At 37.0% G+C, this 20,848-nt stretch overlaps 1 protein-coding gene across 1 annotated transcript in view; it reads right to left on the reverse strand.

Annotated features, from left to right (window-relative positions):
• Nucleotides 1–18,514, reverse strand: part of plppr5a (phospholipid phosphatase related 5a) — a 56,891-nt gene extending 38,377 nt beyond the window's left edge. Inside the window, exon 1 of the mRNA XM_022686103.2 lies at nt 18,185–18,514. Within this exon, the coding sequence (XP_022541824.2) occupies nt 18,185–18,388 (204 nt within the window). The 5' untranslated portion in view covers nt 18,389–18,514. The remainder of the gene's footprint in view (nt 1–18,184) is intronic.
• Between the last annotated feature and the right edge of the window lie 2,334 nt (nt 18,515–20,848).

Here is a 20,848-nt window from a genome sequence, read left to right on the forward strand (position 1 = left end):
TGGTTTGGGTCGGGCTCGGGTCATAATGACAGTTTATGGTTTGGGTCGGGCTCGGGTCATAATGACAGTTTATGGTTTGGGTCGGGCTCGGGTCATAATGACAGTTTATGGTTTGGGTCGGGCTCGGGTCATAATGACAGTTTATGGTTTGGGTCGGGCTCGGGTCATAATGACAGTTTATGGTTTGGGTCGGGCTCGGGTCATAATGACAGTTTATGGTTCGGGTTGGGCTCGGGTCATAATGACAGTTTATGGTTCGGGTTGGGTCGGGCTCGGGTCATAATGACAGTTTATGGTTCGGGTCGGGCTCTGGTCATAATGACAGTTTATGGTTCGGGTCGGGCTCTGGTCATAATGACAGTTTATGGTTTTGGTCGGGCTCGGGTCATAATGACAGTTTATGGTTCGGGTCGGGCTCTGGTCATAATGACAGTTTATGGTTCGGGTCGGGCTCTGGTCATAATGACAGTTTATGGTTTTGGTCGGGCTCGGGTCATAATGACAGTTTATGGTTCGGGTCGGGTCGGGCTCGGGTCATAATGACAGTTTATGGTTCGGGTTGGGTCGGGCTCGGGTCATAATGACAGTTTATGGTTCGGGTTGGGTCGGGCTCGGGCAGAACGTGCACGGGCTCGGGCTGGGTCGGGTCGGATTTTTTGAGCCTGATCTAACTTCTACTTGTGAGAGGATATCAATTAGTGCGAGGTTTGAGAAGACACCATTGGCACAGAGTGCTAAATACAAAGCACTGTATCAATGCATGATTAACAATAAGCCACTAATACACACTGTAAAACCCATAATCTCAAGCAACTGTGTTAGCACAAATGTATTATGTAAAAATCAGCGGAAAGTTCAGTGTACAACTGAAGTTGGTTAGAAACACTGCAGTTGCAAGAATGCAAAAAATGGTAAGTAGCCAGAACTAAGTAAGTAAATTAACAACTAGTGTTGTAGTACTTGATATGATACTTTGAATTTGACACCAATAACCCATAGATACTTTTTTTTCACTTGCAACCAAAAACACAAAAAAGCGACAGTGAGAGTGAGTAAGTGAGAGACAATGTGAATGAGTAAGAGACAGCATGAGTAAGCGAGCGAGACAACGTGAGAGTGAGAGACGGTGCAGTGAGCGAGCGAGAGCAAGATGCAGTATGAGTCAATAAGTGAAAGACAGCGTAAGCGAGTAAGTGAGCGGGAACTGTGTGAGTTAGGCCAGTCACGATAATGAAGTGAATGAATGAAGTTCAACTTATATAGCGCCTTTCTAGAAACCCAAGGATGCTTTACAATTTACACATTTTTACACACAAGCACATTATATCTACACAGCGGTGAGAAGCGGCAGCCAATAGCGCACAGCGTACTCTCAACCGGAAACGACCGTCCACCTGAAGGACTGCATCGGGCACTACAACATTTACCCAGCACAGAGTGCCAATCCATATCTGGGCACACAGTTATACATACATTTACACACATTTACACACATACCACATCAATTTAGAGTATTCAATTTTTCTGGGCAATTTAGAGTATCCAATTTACCTGATCTCCATGTTTTTGGTACGATAATTTTTTTAACCGCGATAATTTTTGCTGACGTCGATAACAGCCATTGGGCGTGTGAGTTTGTCTACATGAGAAAGATTTGCGCTGTGCGGCTCTCTCACCGACAGCGACATCTATAGGTTAGGAAATGAGTGTAGTGGCAGGCGGAGCTAATAAGTGACGTCTACACTCGTCTACACTCGCGCGCGCACACACACACACACACACACAGAGCGGAGCAAACGTGTGCTTGCGAACATATTCGAGGACTTTCTCTTAACTAAACCGCTTTAGAGAACGTTTAGAAGGTTTTTTAGAAGTCCGGATGGACTTGGGGTGTGAAAGTATTTTGGCTTTAAGCCAAATGAGCGAGGAGAACCATCAACGCCAATCAGTCGGTATGTTGACTTGTTTCAAAACAGTGGAAACTTTTTAAATTTATTTACATTTTTCTTCCCACCTCTATCAGTCTTACTTTCAAATCTTTTTTCCTTTTTTTTTCCTGTTATCTCATCTTCCCCCAATGATCCCCTTTTCTTAATCCCCCAGCACTCTCCCCCAAATCCCTGTAATTGTAATCCCCCTTAACTATACTCACAAAAGAAAAAAAAAACACAACAAAAACAGAAACTAGTAACTGTTGGTATGTGTACATTATCAAATAAATAAACAATAAAGTACTAATAGTCCTCCTGTCACAGCTTAGCCCATGTCTGCCTTGTGTTTCTCCCTCATTTGGTCTCTTGCGCTCCTGCCCCTCTGTTTACCTGTCATGTTTCCCAGCCATGTGCTTCTGTTGTGTTTTGGTCCTGTCTCCGCCCTAGCCCCACCCTGTCATCAGTGATTTGTAACCCCGCCCCCTCTTGATTGATCCTCAGGTGTTTCCAGTTTCCTGTTCCCTCCTCATGTATATAAGCCCCTTTGTTTCAGGCCTTCTTTGTCTAGTCTTTTGTTGGTTTGTTTGCTGTCTGTGTTCAGGTTTGTTTCATGCTGTTTCTTAGATTCCTGTTTACATAACTACAAAACACTAAACTTGAAAACAGGAATCTAAGAAACAGCATGGCAGATGCAGATGTCTGCAGCAGGGCGTCTGTGAGCTGATGAATCAGAACCGAGTCACTGTGCTTTCCCCCAAGCGCGCTGTGATGCTGCTCAGCAATGCTGCATCAGCAGCAGCTCGAAAAGAAGTGGTGGCTGACTTCACATGTATCGGAGGAAGCGTGTGCTAGTCTTCACCCTCCTGGTGTGTTGGGGCATCACTAGTGACAGGGGTCCTAGTGAGTGGGTTGGGTAATTGGGGATTGAATAGGGCTGTCAACTTTAAATCACAGGCGATTAATTTGGAATCAGTAACAATTTATGCAATTAATTATGCCACCAAGTTTGACCCTCTTCCACCAAGTCTACTTCTGCCGTTATCTGCCCCGCCCAAGACATGGATTTTTTTTTGGAGTGGTTTGCTTGTGGTGAGAACGTAATCTTTTTATTTGAGATAAACTGCTGATAAGGTGCAGATGCAGTTTAATCTAATATATTGGCCAGATAATATACTGCTATGAACAAACATGAACGTGTAAACTGGGGAGAAAATGGGAAAAATTAGAAATAAAATTATATGCTGTACAATTCATGCTGTTTTTTTTTTAATAATTTTATTTTTAATTTTTCCCATTTTCTCCAGAAAAAAAATCCACGTCTTGGGCGGGGCAGATTACGCCAGAAGTAAACTTGGTGGAATAATTAATTGCATAAACAGTGTTACTGATTCTAAATTAATCGCCGGTGCTTTAAAGTTGACAGCCATATTCAATACTAATTCCAGTCTTACAACATTTGCCATGTCAATGTCTAATGTGATTTAGATCATCATCACACCATATTTTATAAGGAATCAGTGCAGAATTCAGGGTAATTCCAAAAAAGTTCTCTCACTTCTTCATGAAAGTGTATATTCACACACTGACAGAAAGGATAAAGCCCTGGCTCTGGCTGTGACAGTGTGAAGAAAACACAGGGGACGGCAGGGCGAACTTGTGAACTCATGCGCTAAACGCAACATCACAATGCACTTCTTCCAGGGTTCTGGCATCTCAGCGACCAAATAGCAGAGAGAAAACCACAGCCGAGAAAACCGTCACTATTTTATCTCAATACCCTACAACAGAATCCTGCAGAATCCAGGATGATGGAATTATACCTCTTTTGCCTCAAAAACTAGAATAAAAATAAATTATAAAACATATATGTTGTGTTGCAGCATAGTTAAAGTGGCAGCCTGTATTATTTTGTTTCTAAACTGAAAGCAGAAGCATTTCTGAGTGGAGAAGAAAATGGATAAAATATTGTGTTTAATGGTACCAGTGTGCTGAAAAAAAAAAACATCCCTGCTAATCCTAACATATATTCATTCTAAAACCTGTGGTGTCGGGTCACTTTTCGCTGGAGTTCTTCTTCTGGACATGTCCCGCGTCTTTACGTACTTACGTCACACGTACAGCCTCTAAAAGAGGATCCGGCTCAGTTTTATTGAACGCGAGCGGCTGGTGGAGCAATGGGGACTTCAGAAGAGGAAACTCTTCTGTAGCTCATTCACTCATAGTAAAACCAAAGTGTATAGTTGAATTGAAGTTTCTGACTGATCTCTCTCTCTCTGACTGAACATAACCTGGAATCGGATTCATCCGCTCTGAAAGGAGACCGCATCACACCCGCCCAGTTTAAAATGATTCTGCCGCATGCTTGTTGCAATTACCCATTCTCACCAGAGAGGGCCCTAAATCCCAAAACTTACAGACATCAGTTTTAAAAAAAATTAATTTAATACAAACACTGTGTAACAATTTAGTTTTTAATCATGATTTACTCTGAATGAACACTTCTATAAACATAGAGGAATAGCATTGGGCTGGGTAAAATTATAAATTAAAATAATCTGAATATTTTTTATATATATGAGTGATTCTCGATTAAGATTTCAGTTTTTGTAGTTCTAACTTATCAACTGAAATGAGTTTTATTATTATTTATGTTTTTTTTTTTTAATCTGCAGATAAATCAAAGTGATTTTATGTCCAAAAGAGTAAAACTTGCTTTATAAATCAATATAAAAACAAATATTTAATTTAGCTAATTTATAAAGAATAGCAAATAGAGTTCTTTATAGGTTTCTGACAGAGGCACAATCTAATGATATTCCCTCTGGCAGGCTCTAGCTATGTGTTTAATATTTACAATATTAATTAATGTAACTGAATTGATTTACACTGGCGTGAAAACGTTTTTCCCCGTCATACCATTTTTGACTATTTTATTATTGAATCATTACCACTGACTTTAACTGAGGCAAGTAAGACCTGCAGTTCTTTAAATGCTGTTTTGGGTACTTTTGTTACCTCCTGGATGAGTTTTCCATGCCCTTTTGGAATAATTCTGGTCACACGGCCATGCCAAAGCCTTAGAAATGATATTGTAACCTTTTCCAGACTGATTAATGATCAATGATGACTCTGTTTGAACTTAGCTTTCCAAAAAGTGTGATTAATCAGAGATAATTTGTAGGGGGAGCAAATTATCTCTTTTTTTCACACATAAAATCATCATTTAAAAGTTCTTTATTTCTATTTACTCAGGTTATATTTGTCTGATATTAACGTTAGTTTGATAATCTGAAAAATGTATGTATCATAAACAATCATGAACATAAGAAATACTAATAAATGTCAGAACATACTTTTTCACACCACTTTACCTCCCCAAACTCAAATAATGTTTAAGTATTTTTTACTACATTTTATACAGTTTATTTTTATTCAATCAGATTAATAGGATCTAATGACAGAAAACAACACTGCTATCTGCTAGTGGGTGTGGTTTATACACAAACTAAATGAACCACAGTCTGCCACCAATCTGATATTAATAAATAATACAGCAAAAAAAATAATCAGCAATATCACGATACTCTGATGTATCAATATGTTCTTACATCCCTTTTTTAAAGCATATATTTACCTATTATTTGCTGATATAGATATGATTCCATAATCCTCATGCATCCCTGACTAAAAAATATAAAATCTCTAGATTTCTATTTAAAGTCTCTGTCGGCTGTGGGACACGTGAGCAGACCCTGTGCTGCGTCCTGAACTGTGAACACAGACGAGTATTACTCACTGTTCACTAATAATAACAGTCACGCAGCGCTGGCCCATAAATGTCAAACACAGTGAGGCTCACACGACACGCTGAAATATTTTATAAAGTTATTTTTAACATGACTTCTCATACCCGTATTAAACACATGTAAAATACTGTAAACGGCAGCTTGACCTGCATGCATTCATAATACATGATGGAGATGACGGCTTAATATTAGGGGTGGGCAATATTATATCGTATGCAATATATCGTGACACAGAAATATCATGATATTAAAAATCCATATTGTGATAATAGGGCTGTTCTGTCTTAAAAGTAGTCTATTATTTACTGTGAAGCTTTAAGTGTATTTATTGTATAATTGTTTTAGTTTGCAGTTTATATGCATGCACTAAATATTCTGCAATATGTTTTGCTGCATTATATTATTTTATGCTATATTATTTATTTTGCCACATTATGATTATGCTGTTATACTCTTATACTATATTCCTGAAATGAATGAATTATTTTAGTTTTCCTATATCGCCAAGTATATCGTTATCGCAAAAATACCCTGAAATATCGTGATATTATTTTATTATAGAGCCATATCGCCCACCCCTACTTAATATAACGTGTAATATAATATCATGTGTTTCCAAATGACTCTGTCTTCCATTAAAAGTAAATAATTTTTTTTTAGGTACCAAATATTTAGTAACCAAACATATTGAGGAAAAGCAAAAATTGACCAAAAAAACTTTCTGTTATAAGTAAATAAGTGAAAAAGCTAAACAAGTTCTCATTTACTTCAGGTAATATTACAGTGCGGCCCTTCACCAGCACCCATCTCCCATGACAAACGGCATGTTTAAGTTCATTTTTAAGCTCTACTTGCATAACATAATGAGTGAAATAAAGCCTTTAGCATCACTGATAATGCTAGGTATATCTTTATTCCCTTCCACAAGCTGTACAGGGCTAGCATGGTAACATTAGCTGAGCTAGCTAACTAGCTAGATGCTAACCTAGCTGCCGATTTTTCAGACCCCTCTAGCGATTGTGACAAGCGATAACTTTACTAAGTACTTTATTTACTTTAATAAAGTAAATCCATGATTAAAATAACACTGCTGGGTTAATATATGGTGCTTTGTCAGTTGGCATATAAAAATGTTAAATGTGTAATGTGTTTAATACATACAGTGGTGTGAAAAAGTATTTCGTTGCTGTCCTACAAAAAACAATTATTTTCATTTTTGTAGATTTGTAGATTTTTACTTTACAATGTAATTTAAACAGACAAACTGTCCCTTACACCAATAGAAACTCTTCAAAATGACCTGAAATAAACTCTTTTTATACTGACTTCCATCTAAAGTTTACAAGGTTTGTTCTCTCTCCAGTAAAGTGGAGATGGAGTTTTGGAGATAAGTGTATTTCATTGGACAGCGACGATTTGCTTTCAGATTCATATTGTTTTCTCATTTTTTCCATACTTACATTTTTCAAATTATCAAACAAACTTTAATATCAGAAAAAAAATTAGAATGATGATTTCATTTATTTAAGGGCAAATGAGTCTAAAAGTTGCCGTAATTAAGGAGTTTAATATTAAGAGACATCATGAAATGAAACATCAGTTTGAAAAATCTTAGTTTACACAACACTGTCAAAGATTACATTACATTACATTACATTACATTACATTACATTTGGCAGACGCTTTTGTCCAAAGCGACTTACAATAGTCAAGTACAATGTAAAATAAGTTTAAAGGAAAAACATCTTTGGATAGGGATAAAAGGAGGACAAAGGGGAATAATAGGATAGAGGAATGAAGGAGAGGAAGAAGGAAATGAGGTTAGAAGTAGTTAGTGTGTTAGAGGTGTTAGGAGAGTAAGTGCTCTTTGAAGAGCTCTGTCTTCAGGAGTCTCTTAAAGATAGCGAGAGATTCTCCTGATCTGGTAGTGGAGGGTAGTTTGTTCCACCGTTGGGGAACTCTGTATGAGAACAGTCTGGATTGCTTTGTGTGAATGTTTGGCAAAGCGAGGCGACGTTCATTGGAGGAGCGCAGCGGCCGGGAGGTAGCGTAAGCCTTCAGGAGGGAGTGCAGGTAGGAAGGAGCTGTTCTGACATCACCTTGTAGGCGATTGTAAGAGTTTTGAATTTGATGCGAGCATCAACTGGTAGCCAATGGAGCTCAATGAGCAGCGGGGTGACATGTGCCCGTTTTGGCTGGTTGAAGACCAGACGTGCTGCTGCGTTCTGGATCATCTGGAGTGGTTTTACTACACAGGCCGGGAGGTCAGTTAGCAGGGCATTGCAGTAGTCGAGGCGTGAGATGACGACTGCTTGCACCAGGAGTTGGGTGGCCTGTTGCGTCAGGAACGGTCTAATTTTTCGGATGTTATAGAGCGCAAAGCGGCAGGACCGAGCAACTGAGGCCACATGGTGCGTGAAGGAGAGTTGGTCATCAACCAGAACACCCAGGTTCCTAGCAACCTTTGTCGGTGAGAGAGAGAGAGAGAGAGTCGATACTTATAGAGAATTTGTGTTGAAAAGATGGTTTTGCTGGTATAACCAGAAGTTCAGTCTTTGAGAGATTTAATTGAAGGTGATGCTCCTTCATCCATATAACTATATGGATGACTAACTATAAAGATAGTTAGTCAAGTAAAATGATGTGTAAATAAAATAATCAGGAAAAAAGTATTATTTAAAGTGGTATATTTCATTATTTGTTTTATTACAGAGTCTGTGGCCCATGACTTCAAATATATTTCTCCTTCTGGCCCCCAACAAAAAAAGTTTGGACACCCCTGATCTATAAGAACCTATTCATTTTGGACTCACTCAGGGGCGCCCTAAATTGTTTGGGTATAAGATTTTTATAATATTTTTCAAATACTCAGGGTTCATACACCTTTTACAAGGTAAAATTTAAGCACTTTTCGAGGCCCATTTTCAATTTTTTTCAGCACCTTTCCACTGTGGTAAATTAATAATAAAGGTGATATCTCAATACTGCCATTCAGCGACATTCAATATACCGCAAAACTATTCTCCACACTTCACAGCGACTATGCTACTGAGAAAAAATACTTTTAATAAGTAAATAGCAGGAATTATGGATTTATTTGTGTCAGTTTCACACAATTTAAATACCAATTTAAATGTAATGTTCTTCACTGTATGTTTACTCTATTCATTTAATTGAGCAGTTACTGTAGTAGTTACTGTAGTGAAATGTGGGGTTGAGTTGAGAGCATTTGAACATACATATACTCAAAATTATTGATTTGCTTTTTGTCACACTGCAAGAGATGGTATTATGTTTACATAAACACAACCAGAATTGTGTTTGGTAACAGCAGAAGATTAAATTAAAACCTTTTTTATTTTCTCTGCAATTTTTTCTTTAGGCAAATTTATTTAGTCAGATGATTATTTATTGTAAAGTAAGTGTAGCAGTGACGTGCAGACGCTATGGCCCAATGTGCTTGGGCAGCTGCCCTTTTGCTGTCCTTGGCTGATATTGCCCTTCCGAGGGAGGGCAAAAAATAATATAGGCAAATATGATTTCATATTTCAACAAGATGTTCTTTATAATTCGTAATTTTGATTGAAGATTTGTAAAACAAAGTTTTCAGAGTCAATCATTGAGGGGTGCAGGCGTAGAGGGGGACACGCAGCACGCTTCACTAGAAAAAAGAAAAAAAAAAGCGCAGCACACGACCGGGCGGCGCTTCAGCAGACTAGCAGAGGAGTTTGAAGATGCCGTGGGAGTAGAGCGACTGCCCTGAAGGTGAGCTTGAAATGTAGCCTTCACAGTATTACAAGACATGATCACAATCAACTTCTCTAAAATCCGATGTCGTCGAGTTTAGGATGTTTAGTGATCCTAAATAATCTGACAGCCACCTACTGTTCCACGTTTAGCCAGCTAGCTTGCAGTCAACGTTTTACATGGCTCAGGTTGTTTTGTGGGAGGCTAACCAAACTAAGTTACATGTAGCTGATAACATTTCATTTTATCAAGCAAGATGAATGACGGACATAATAAGCACTTTTCAAATTATTCACATGCAGGTTGTGTTAATGCAGAAAATTCGAAATGCCCACGGAAAAGAGACGAATACAGGAGAGAGAGAGAGAGAGAGAGAGAGACAAGGATGCCCTTTCTTCAGGTTAGAGCAACTGCCCTTCAAAATTCTTGTGCACGTCCCTGAAATGTAGTTAAAATTTCAAGCATTTTCAAGCACTTTCTCCAAAATTCCAGCACTTTCCAGGCCTGGAAAAAAGAATGCTATAATTCAAGCATTTTCCAGGATTTCAAGCACCCGTACGAACCCTGAATATTCAGCACATACCTGATTAGTATCTGCAGTATTTTGTATTTGGTGATACAGAGAGGTGATTTATTTGTAGACAGTAATGTGTGGTGGGGTGTACTGTACAGACGTGCTAATATAAAAGATCTCACTGGGTTCTCTGAGGGAGGTCTGTTCATGTCCGGCTAACAGGGGCCCTGTGTTGTGGAGAAAGGTCAGCCGGCGTGAGCGAAAGGACAAATCCATCTAAACCCCAGCGGCAGCCCCACTCCAGCTCTCAAAACAGCCTATCAAAGGTAGCATTAAAAAAAAAAAAAAAACTCTTCTGTGACCAAAAAAAAAAAAAAAAAAAACACAGCTAGAACCAATCCTTACATACAGACTGTTCAAAACTGCTTTTACAGGTCTTACACTATATAACCATTGGGGCTGGGTATCACCACTGATTTATAGAATCGATATGATTACGATTCATAAGGTCCTTATTGAATTCGATTTCTGATTTGATTCGATATCAATTCATTTAAAAAAACATTTCAGTTACAATTAGAGGTTTGTATTCAAATATGAAAGAGATTTTTTTTCGGAGAAATAATGTTGTATTTGTATAAGGAACACTCAACTTACCATTATAAAAAAAAAATGAGTGGTGTCAATGCACCAAAATACATACCAATAAACCACGCAAGCGCATTGTCTCCTCTGATTGGTCAGAACTGTCTGACGTGGGAGAATGAAAGTAAGTATAGTGAGAAGATTCTGTGATCCAGCGCATATATCTGTGCAGTGTGAAGCTGCTTTAACAGATGTGAGCAGTGAACGCAGCACATACTGCACATGTAAACAGCATGAAGCAGCAGAGACAGCATTTTTTCATAGCAGAGACTGTAAAAAAGATGGACCCCATGTCGCCGTTCCCATTCACCCAATGAAAATGAAGCCAAAATCTTCCACCATGTTGGCGATCCTGAAACCCGAGTCTGTAGAGCGCAGTAGAGACCAGAGGAGGGAGAAAGACTGTGGAGAGACAGCCTACTCATTTAAATAACCCCGCCCCTGAGGGCCGCCTCCACAGAGCTATACACAGTCTATGGCCCCACCCATAAAGTCATTGGTTTTAATTTCCCCTTCAGGTATATTGGATCAACTGGTATATTGCCCAGTACCATCTGAGACTCATCACTTTTCATTATTAAAACCCTTAAGACATTGCATAAAGAAAATTCCACAGCAAACTGCCTCAAAGTCATCAGCCTCTCTGTAGAGGACAGAACTTTATTGGCCTCATTTTAATGCGCATATCCGGCGGTCCGTCTCTTGAGTCAACACTGGGGGGATTAATGCCGTATCAGTCAGGCAGTTTAAACACCTGAGACGGCCGCTGATAGCTGACCTTTACTGTCCACCATAACAGGATCGAAGATTCACTCTGCAAACGGCTCCACTGGGAAAACGCTCAACAAACCTTCTACAAACTCTCAGCAAACGTTTAGCAAACGCCCAGCTATCATTATAATCTCTGGAGAGTTCTGTTTCATGGTCTTCCCGTCAGGGTAGAGCAGCTTTTAGAAAGCCTGAGTAACTCTTTACTTCAGTAGGTTCAGTATCTGTGGTTCACCTTTATCTGTTCTGCCAGTCAGAAGTGTCCACAATAGGTGTGGTTGATATGGCCCTAAAATATTATTACGATACTTCATTGTATTTTCGTGATAACGATACTCTTGTCGATATGACAAAACTCTGAATTTAAAATAACTATTTCAAGAATACACTACTGCAACAAAATGAAAATATGATATGCCACACCCCTAACTGAGATATTAAAAAATACAAAAAATTTGGACAGGACTCAGACACATACACAGGAAGGCAAAAACGGAGAACAGGCCAGAAATCAGAGTCGGTAGCAAAACAATCCAGAGGTCATACACAGAGAAAAACACAGGCAAGAAATAACGCTTCGTAATGCTGGTGAACCAAACAATTACTCGGCACATGTGAAAGGGCTTTATATACTGTGGGTAATCAGTACTCAGGACTTCCTGAAGGTGTCATGTGTGAGGTCATGTGATCGGGTGAATGTGTGATGTCAGTGTGTGGTGCATTCTGGGCAGAGGTGGAAAGTAACTAATTACATTTACTCACATTACTGTAATTGAGTAGAGTTTATGAGTAGTTTGTAATTTTTAAAGTAGTTTTTAAAATAGGTAATTTTACTTTTACTTAAGTAGATTTTGACACAAGTAATTTACTTCACTACATTGGAAAACTCTCCGTTACTGAGTAAAAAATAAAATGCTGGGGGGAAAAAACAAATTGTCTGAATTAAAAAAAATGAGTTTTGTTCTCCATGGCAGCGCAGCTGAACCTCTCCCAGCAGTGTTTATTAGGGTTAGCGGGAGAGACGCTGTTTGAATCAGCTGTGCTCGGGTTCTTGAAAATGTTTTATGGAGTGGTCTGAACAAATACTGCCTGAAAGGTCCAAATTATTTAATTTAATAATTATTTAATTTATGATTTGTACTTTTTTACATCAAATAAATAAAAGTAACTATGTAACTTTTACTCAAAGTACATTTTAAATTGAGTACTTTTTTACTTTTATTCGAGTAGATTTTTAGATGGGTACTTTTATTTTACTTGAGTAGAATTTTAGCAAAGTAAAAGGTGCTTTTACTTAATTACAATTTTTCAGTACTTTTTCCAGTACTTTACTCTGATATATCTCCATATATCCAGGATTAAAGTAAATAAATGATACTGGACATATATAATCTCTAGTAGATATATATAATAGTCTCTAGTAGATATATCATGGGAAATGAGAACAGCGTAATTTTTTTATTTTTTTTTTTGGCCAAAAACTGCAAAAAAAAAGTAGTACCCTGATGTGATAATTAGGGGTGGGTGATATGGCAAGATATTTCAGGCTATAATATCTTGCACAATATAAAAAAATGTTAGTGATATTATTATATACAATACGATATGGCGCACCCCTAGTCCACAATAATTTTTCCTGACCTCACTATAGGCCTGGGCAATAACTATTCTATAATTGACAATTTATGGCGTTAAATGTTTTTTTATTGTACTTAAATATCCTCCTGAGACCCAGACTTTTGCTTAGTGTGTATTTTTAATTTATCCTAGCAATTTGAGATTAGCAGGACCTACCAAATATAAAATTTAAACTTCGTCTTTGTAGAGAAAATCGTTTTTGAAAAAAAAAAAAAAAAAAACAATGTCTTTATATGGTGACAGTAGTAAAAAAAAAAAATTATTATCCTTGCCATTTGGGATCAGAAGGACCCAACTCTACAGTAAATAAAATAACCTACTTTCAAACATAAAATTCAATGAGAATTGTTACCTGGACCATTTATCTGCCTGAACTGGCTGTAAAAACTTTTGACTGGGATTCCCGCCATCCAAATCAATTGATTCGAATGTTGTTATGTGAACACTAGTTGTTATGGGTAGTATCTCTATATAGGGCCAAAGGATCAATGTATTAAAAAAATGATTATAATAATTTATTATCATGGAGCATAGAAGCAGAAATTTAATGTCCACTTATGAGGACGTAGGGTCTCAAGAGTTTATACAGTGTAAAGTAACTACAGTGTAAAATATCAATGACAAGTTTGGACACACCTTTTCATTTAATGTTTTATTTTTATTTCCTACATTGTAAATGAATACTGAATTGATCCAGATTATGAAGGAACACACAATGTGTCATGTCGTAACTTAAGTAAAAGTGTTAAACAAACCAAAAAAACACACTCTGTGAAGCTTTTAGGTGCTCTTACCTGGGCTGCTGTTAACTTGCAGTTCCTAAAGCTGGTAACTGATGAATTTATCCTGTACAACAGAGGGAACTCTTGCTTTTCCTTTCCTGGGGTTTTCCTGATGAGAGCCAGTTTCATCATAATGTTTTTGATGGTATTTGTGAATGCACTTGAGAATAATTTCAAAGTTCTTAAAATGTTTCAGATTGACTGACCTTCATTTTTTAGAGTATTTGGTTTATTTAGTTGAGTAGTTCTTCCATAATCTGGATTAGAACATTACTCAAATATTCACTATTCACTGTATACCTGTAACTCTACCTCTTCACTGCTTTACAACTGATGCTCTCAAACACTTTATTAAGAGACAAGAAATTCAAATAATTAACTCTTGATGAGTTCAGCACAGCTGTTAACTAAAAGCTGAACATGTGAACCAGGTGACTGTACCTCATATAAAACTGACTGAGAAAATCCAGCAGAGATGTGCAAAGCTGTCTAATCTAAACAAGAGGTTCTACTTTGAAGAATCTAAAATATAAACCATATTCTGGTTTGTTTAACACAAATTCCATGTCATTCTTCATAATTTGGATGACGTTATTATTAATCTACAATGCAGAATATTTTAAAATATAATAAAAAACACTTAATTTAAGATGTGTTTAGACTTTGACTGGTGATGTACATATTCAACACTGTTTTTAAATAATCAGGTTAAAAGGATCTCGTCTGAAAATCAGTAGATGTTTAGGAAGGATTGCTTTTTCAGAGTCACAGACTGGATAATATTTACCAAATAAAAATGAAGCAGTCGCCTGTTGTGCTGATAGTACTGTGTGATGGACTGGAAGGGATAAGTCTTTACTCTCCTTCCTCTCTGAGGTTAATTTCCACGTTCAACAGCAGGTTTGGTTGAGTTTGGGTCAGATAGGGTAAATAGCTGACTCTCTGACCACATATTTTTAATCTGAAAGAGCAACGAAGTCAAGACACGACATGTAAGAGCATCTCTATCTGGAAGTGTCCTGTGCTGCAGCAGAGTACAAATGCAGTTTTGATTTGCGCTGAAAGAGAAGCTACAGATGTCTACAGATGTTTCGCTTAAAAAAAAAAAAGGTGTGAAAGACAACAACAGCAGTAAAACTGTACTTTGTGTGTGTGTGTGTGTGTGTGGAGCTTACTCGCCCTCATCTGTCTTAATAAAGGAGAACAGAAGAGTGAAAATGTTTGAATGTAACTTCTTCACTTAAATACACAAAAATAAACACAATAGAAATATAGAGAGCGACAAAATGAATCAATATTATGTTCATCTTTCCTGGGTTATCTCAAAAACTTAATTATCGTGACAGGGCTAATAATATCACAATATTTCAGGGAATTTTCATCTAAACAATGTTTAAAAAAAAAAAAAAAAACGTTTTTTCTTAATTTAAAAAAATAGTACTGCAACATTTTTTTTTTATATAATTTATACAAATAATAATGATTGTCTCACAATAAAATATCATTATAGTGCCCAGCTTTACCTCAATATTACCCTTTTTTCAACATGCAAAGAAGAGTCTATTAAAGTAAATAAAGCAGAACCGGTGAACTTTGTGTAAAAATAGAGTTTTTAAAAAAGATTTTTTATTTTATTTGTGTTATTTATTTAGGTTATTCCAATGTTGGCAATTCTAATGTTTAATTTTTTTTTTTTTTTTTTTTTTAATATATATATTTTTAAAAGTGGAATTATATTAGAATATTACCATTATATAAGTGGAATAAACGATATATTTATCACAATCAGATGACAGGTAAAATAGTGACAGGCCTAAATACACTACTGGTTAAAAGTTTTATATACAGCTCTATTTTTCTGATTAACATACATCTGATCTGCAGCAATAAAAAAAGGAGGTGGGCGATATGGCCCCAAAATAATATCACAATATTTCAGGGTGTTTTTACGCAAATATATTTGGTTATACAATTTTTTTTTTATCATTTTTTTTTTTTTATATAAAATAATAGTTTTGTTAAAAAATGTAACAAAAATAAAGTAACCACAAAAATATACTACAATACTATAGTGCAGAATGTGTTTAGTTCATGCATATAAACTGCAAACAAACAATTATAATTTAAAAATTAGAATATCACAATATGGATAGTTTTTGTCTATCGAGCCAAACATTTTGGAGATATTAACACGTACGATATGATATAGTAGACCCATACTTGGGAGGAACTTTGAACTTTGGAATAAATCATAGAAGGCTAATATTACCATCCACAGTGGACAGAGCAGTGCAGTGGGAGGTTATGATGGTGACCGGCAGCTTCTGGCTATATAATTGTCCATACATACAGACAACAGACTCTGGCAGAAATCAATCGTATTACACATTCAGTGCAGTGTTCTTTAGCTTCAATGGGACATGGCAAAAGTCATGGGACACTATACAAGTTTAAGATACTATGGCGCAAGGCAGGGAAATGTATGAGGTGTTAACACAGGTGTTAATCCATACCAGCCTGCAGTTCCTGAAGCTTCTCCTGAAATATTAAAACGCTCAGCTCTCTACTAAAGAATTCCTCTCAGGGCTCAAGGACTGAACAAGCTGTAGCTGGAACCAGTTTGGAAGCCCAGATCCTCCAGGAGGAAACGCACGGGGTTACACACAGTTTAACAGTGGGCTCAAAATCCTCAGATTTGTCTTGTTCCATTTTCTCAAACTCTCTTTAATAATAGAGCTACCATTAATCTGTATGCTGTAATCAATCCAAGATGATGATTTAGCTACACTTTTCTACAGTATTCAACTTTTTATTATCAATTACTCTACAAAATATGGATGCTGTGCTTCCATCCATATTCATTTTAGAGAAATTAAGCAGAAATATATTTGCAATATTGTTACATTTGTAACCGGATTCTGCCAATTAGAATCCAGAGGTGATGTCAAACTACTTGATAGAAACGTAAAAAGTTTAAATTGTATGTGTCATGTTTTAATCTTATGGTAAATTTCTATTCTATAAGTCTAACACAATAATTAAATGTTGTTAAATTTGTTAAATAGCTATTTTAATAAAACTAACCATAGAATAAAACAAAAGATAAGATGGGACAATTTCAACAGTGGATTTTGTGTTGATTTTGAAAAGTAAGTTAACGTTGATATGGCAAAGTTGTTTTAAAATCATACGTTCAACCCTTAATAAACCATAGCTCACAATCTGGATGCTCAAAATTGAATGGAAGAGAAAAAAACACATATGCCATCATAAAAAATGAATATTTATACTTTTGTTCTCTCTCTCCAAAAACGTCCATCACTGTAGTAAAGCTGAGTAGAAGAATGCTTCCCACCACTACCAGTCTGATTGCTGAACATCTGATCTCAAAAACACAACAGTAAAACTAATAGAACATGAATATTTCCCCAGGTGTGGAGAATAATTGGTGTTAAATTAAAAAGCAGTTACTGCAAATGGAAGTAACACCACTTTTCCATTCCTTCATCTAATTGCTTTTTGAAATTGTATGGTGATGAAATGTGAAATACTAATTTAAAAGGCAGAAGGTTGAGGACACTATGTTGATTCAACGTTAAAAATGTAACCTTTGCACAACCATTTAACAATAAATGTTGTTTCAACTGTGTTTCATTACTTCAAACATATTTCAACCACATTTCAGTGTTGAAAGAAGTTTTATTCAACTCAAAGATCTCTGTTTGAATATACAGTTCTGGGAAAAATTAAGAGACCACTTTAGCTTCTGAATCAGTTTCTCTGATTTTGCTATTTATAAGAATATGTTTGAGTAAAATAAACATTGTTGTTTTATTCTATAAACTACGGTCAACATTTATTCCAAATTCCACATAAAAGTATTGTCATTTAGAGATTTGTTGAAAATGAAAAATGGCTGAAAAAAAAACAAAAAAGATGCAGAGCTTTCAGACCTCAAATAATGCAAAGTTACCCTGTTTTTTAATCACAGTTCTCATGCATCTTGGCATGTTCTCCTCCACCAGTCTTACACACTGCTTTTGGATAACTTTATGCTGCTTTACTCCTGGTGCAAAAGTTTGATGGATTGTGATTATCCATCTTCCTCTTGATTATATTATATAGGTTTTCAATTTGGTAAAATCAAAGAAACTCGTCATTTTTAGGTAGTCTATTTTTTTTTCCAGAGCTGCATCTGTGGCCCCAAAGGTTCATGAAACTTAAAATAATTGAATTATATTTTAGTTCCAACAAATTGTGTGTTTACAGTGTAATACACTGATTAGTACCACTCTGTAATTAGTGAGTAATTAGTAACTAGTCCCTGACTGTAGATGTGAACAGGCTACTCACCAGCAGTGAGGGCACCCCGGCCACCACCGTGTAGAGCAGGACGGGGGGCACGGCGCTCGCCTCCTCCGGCCCCAGGTAGGGCTTGGTGTAGGCGCTGTCGTGGCAGAAGAAGCCCTGCACGTGCACGTTGAAGGTGTCCGTGTACTCGAAGTAGTACGCCAGCATGACGGTGCCTGCCATGATCACCAGCTGGAAGTACAGCATGGTGGGCTGGGGGTCGGCAGGAGCGGCGCGCGGTCACATCCACGGGGGTCCGGCTGTATCCAGAGACCCAGAGATCCAGTGCAGTCAGAGCCGGAGCGGAGCGCGAGCAGAGAACAGCCGCGCGCGCGCTGCACGCCTGAGTGAATGGATGGATGGATGGAGGAGCGCGCGCACACAGAGCACTTGGAGCGTGTGGGGGGCGTGTCTTCCATGCTTTTCTCTTTTATTTGTTTTTCAATGTATTATTAGTCTACTTTTTATTTATTCATTACAATTCTGCAAGAATGCACATCTACACTGTAATACCAGGTTTATAAACATGGAAAATATTATTTATTAAATTTATTTATTTATTTATTACCACACCCCTTCTTATTCAATGTGTTTTATTTATAATAATATTAGAGACTATATTAAAGCTATACAGATAATTATAATAATAATACATGCTGAATTAATTAGTAAATAAAAAGAGGTTTAAAAAAAAACTTTTTTTTTCTCTGTATTTTAATTTTAAGTGGAGGAGATGGAGGAGAGTCACCTGGAATAGTTTTCTCAGCGTCTTGAATGAAGGAGTTCCTGGAGGTGCTGAACAATAGCTGCTGCTTTTCCTTCACTCTGTGAAGCTCCAGCTCATCCCAATTAAATCACCTCAAATCACCATCTCAGTTCATCAGGCTTAGATCAGGGGATTAATGTGGAGGACAAACACTTTTTACTGTTTACTATGTAATTCCATATGTGTCCCTTAATGGTTTTCTTGTGTTCAATATTATGCAGTCTGGTGAAGAGGTGTGGAATTAATTTTCCCAAGGGGCCATAAAATAACCTGGGTCTGTTTTGTAAAACTGGACCAATTTTCTTCCAACAGGTCCTTGAAAAGTCTTAAATTAAAATCTGGATAATTAAGGTCATAAATTGTCTTAAAGTTACTGTAAATTTACTGTAGGTATTACATTTTCAGATGGTGTGGTTAATGCTGGTAGGAAACACAGTGCCCCACCGTAAACATCTGATCCAGGGAGAGAACTAAGATTAGCGGAGAGCTAGCTAACAATATAACTTTAGCGACGGGTTAGCTGACATTACCAGGGAGAGAACTAAGGTTAGCGGAGAGCTAGCTAACATTACCAGGGAGAGAACTAAGGTTAGCGGAGAGCTAGCTAACATTACCAGGGAGAGAATTATGAATAGCGGAGAGCTAGCTAACATTACCAGGGAGAGAATTATGAATAGCGGAGAGCTAGCTAACATTACCAGGGAGTACCAGGGAAATTTGTGGTAATTTAGCTAACGTTACTGTGGAGAAAACTAAGATTAGCGAAGAGCTAGCTTACCTTAGCGACGAGCTAGTTAACATACTAACGTTATCGGCGAGGCGGCTAACTGGAAGGTCAAAATAAGTCTTGACTAAGACTAAAGTAAATTATATAAAATTTTAGGCTCCATTTTACAACTGTGGTTGTCAAAGGTTTCAGTTGGAGACCCCCATTTGTGCATGGTAAGTGCCACTGGGACCCTGTTTTTGTGTTTTTTTATTTTATCAGGCACCACTTTTAAAGAAATCAGATAATGATAAATGGATACTGACAATTAATTAATAATGTTTTTCATTATTATTATTATTTATTATTATTATTAGTAGTAGTAGTAGTCATAGCAGTAGTAGTAGAAGTAGCAATGGTGTTAGTAGTAGTATTATAAACATCATCACTACAATTTAAATGATCGTTTCCTCTTGTTTCCAAATATACTGGAAGCTACAAAAGAGCTCATTCAGTTCAACTTACATAAATTATATTTACCAAGGTCTTAAATATGTCTTAAAAAGCATTACATTTTACTTTTTAAATGGTGCAAGAACCCTGGATTGGCTCACTGTTGATTGTATCTCTTAAAAAAGCAGCAATTGTATGTTTTTTGGTATGCTATCACTGGTAAGAGAAAACGTTACAATTAAACAATGAAAATTTGAAGCAGGCATGATGAAAACACCAACATTGTATTATTATTGAATCAACGTTCATATAAACAACTAAAAAATGTTCATGTATTGGGAAAAAACAGCATCAAATATACAAATCAGAGAATGCCCATTGAGGGTTTAAGCACTGAGGAATCTTCCTGCTGTAAATCTGTGAGGAAGAAGATGCTAAAGATGGATGAGGAGGAGCATGTTGAGGATGATGATGAAGATCAGTTCCCCGGATGTAAAGATAAGCCCAGTTTGGTGAAACATGAGGATTTAAATATCCTCATGATCTAAATATGTCTACATATTTTGTGTACCGTGTGTACTGGGTGTGTGTGGGAGTGTGTGTGTGTGTGTGTGTATTAGTGCCCCCTGCTGTAGTCAGAGAGTAAGAGTAGTGTAGAATGCTGCTTCTGTCCAAATCAGTCGGACAAATCGTTGAAATCAGATAAAAATAAAAGTACACTTTGGCCCAATCCCATTTTTCT

The sequence above is a fragment of the Astyanax mexicanus genome, chromosome 18 (assembly GCF_023375975.1).
Source record: "Astyanax mexicanus isolate ESR-SI-001 chromosome 18, AstMex3_surface, whole genome shotgun sequence".
Taxonomy (NCBI): Eukaryota; Metazoa; Chordata; class Actinopteri; order Characiformes; family Acestrorhamphidae; genus Astyanax; species Astyanax mexicanus.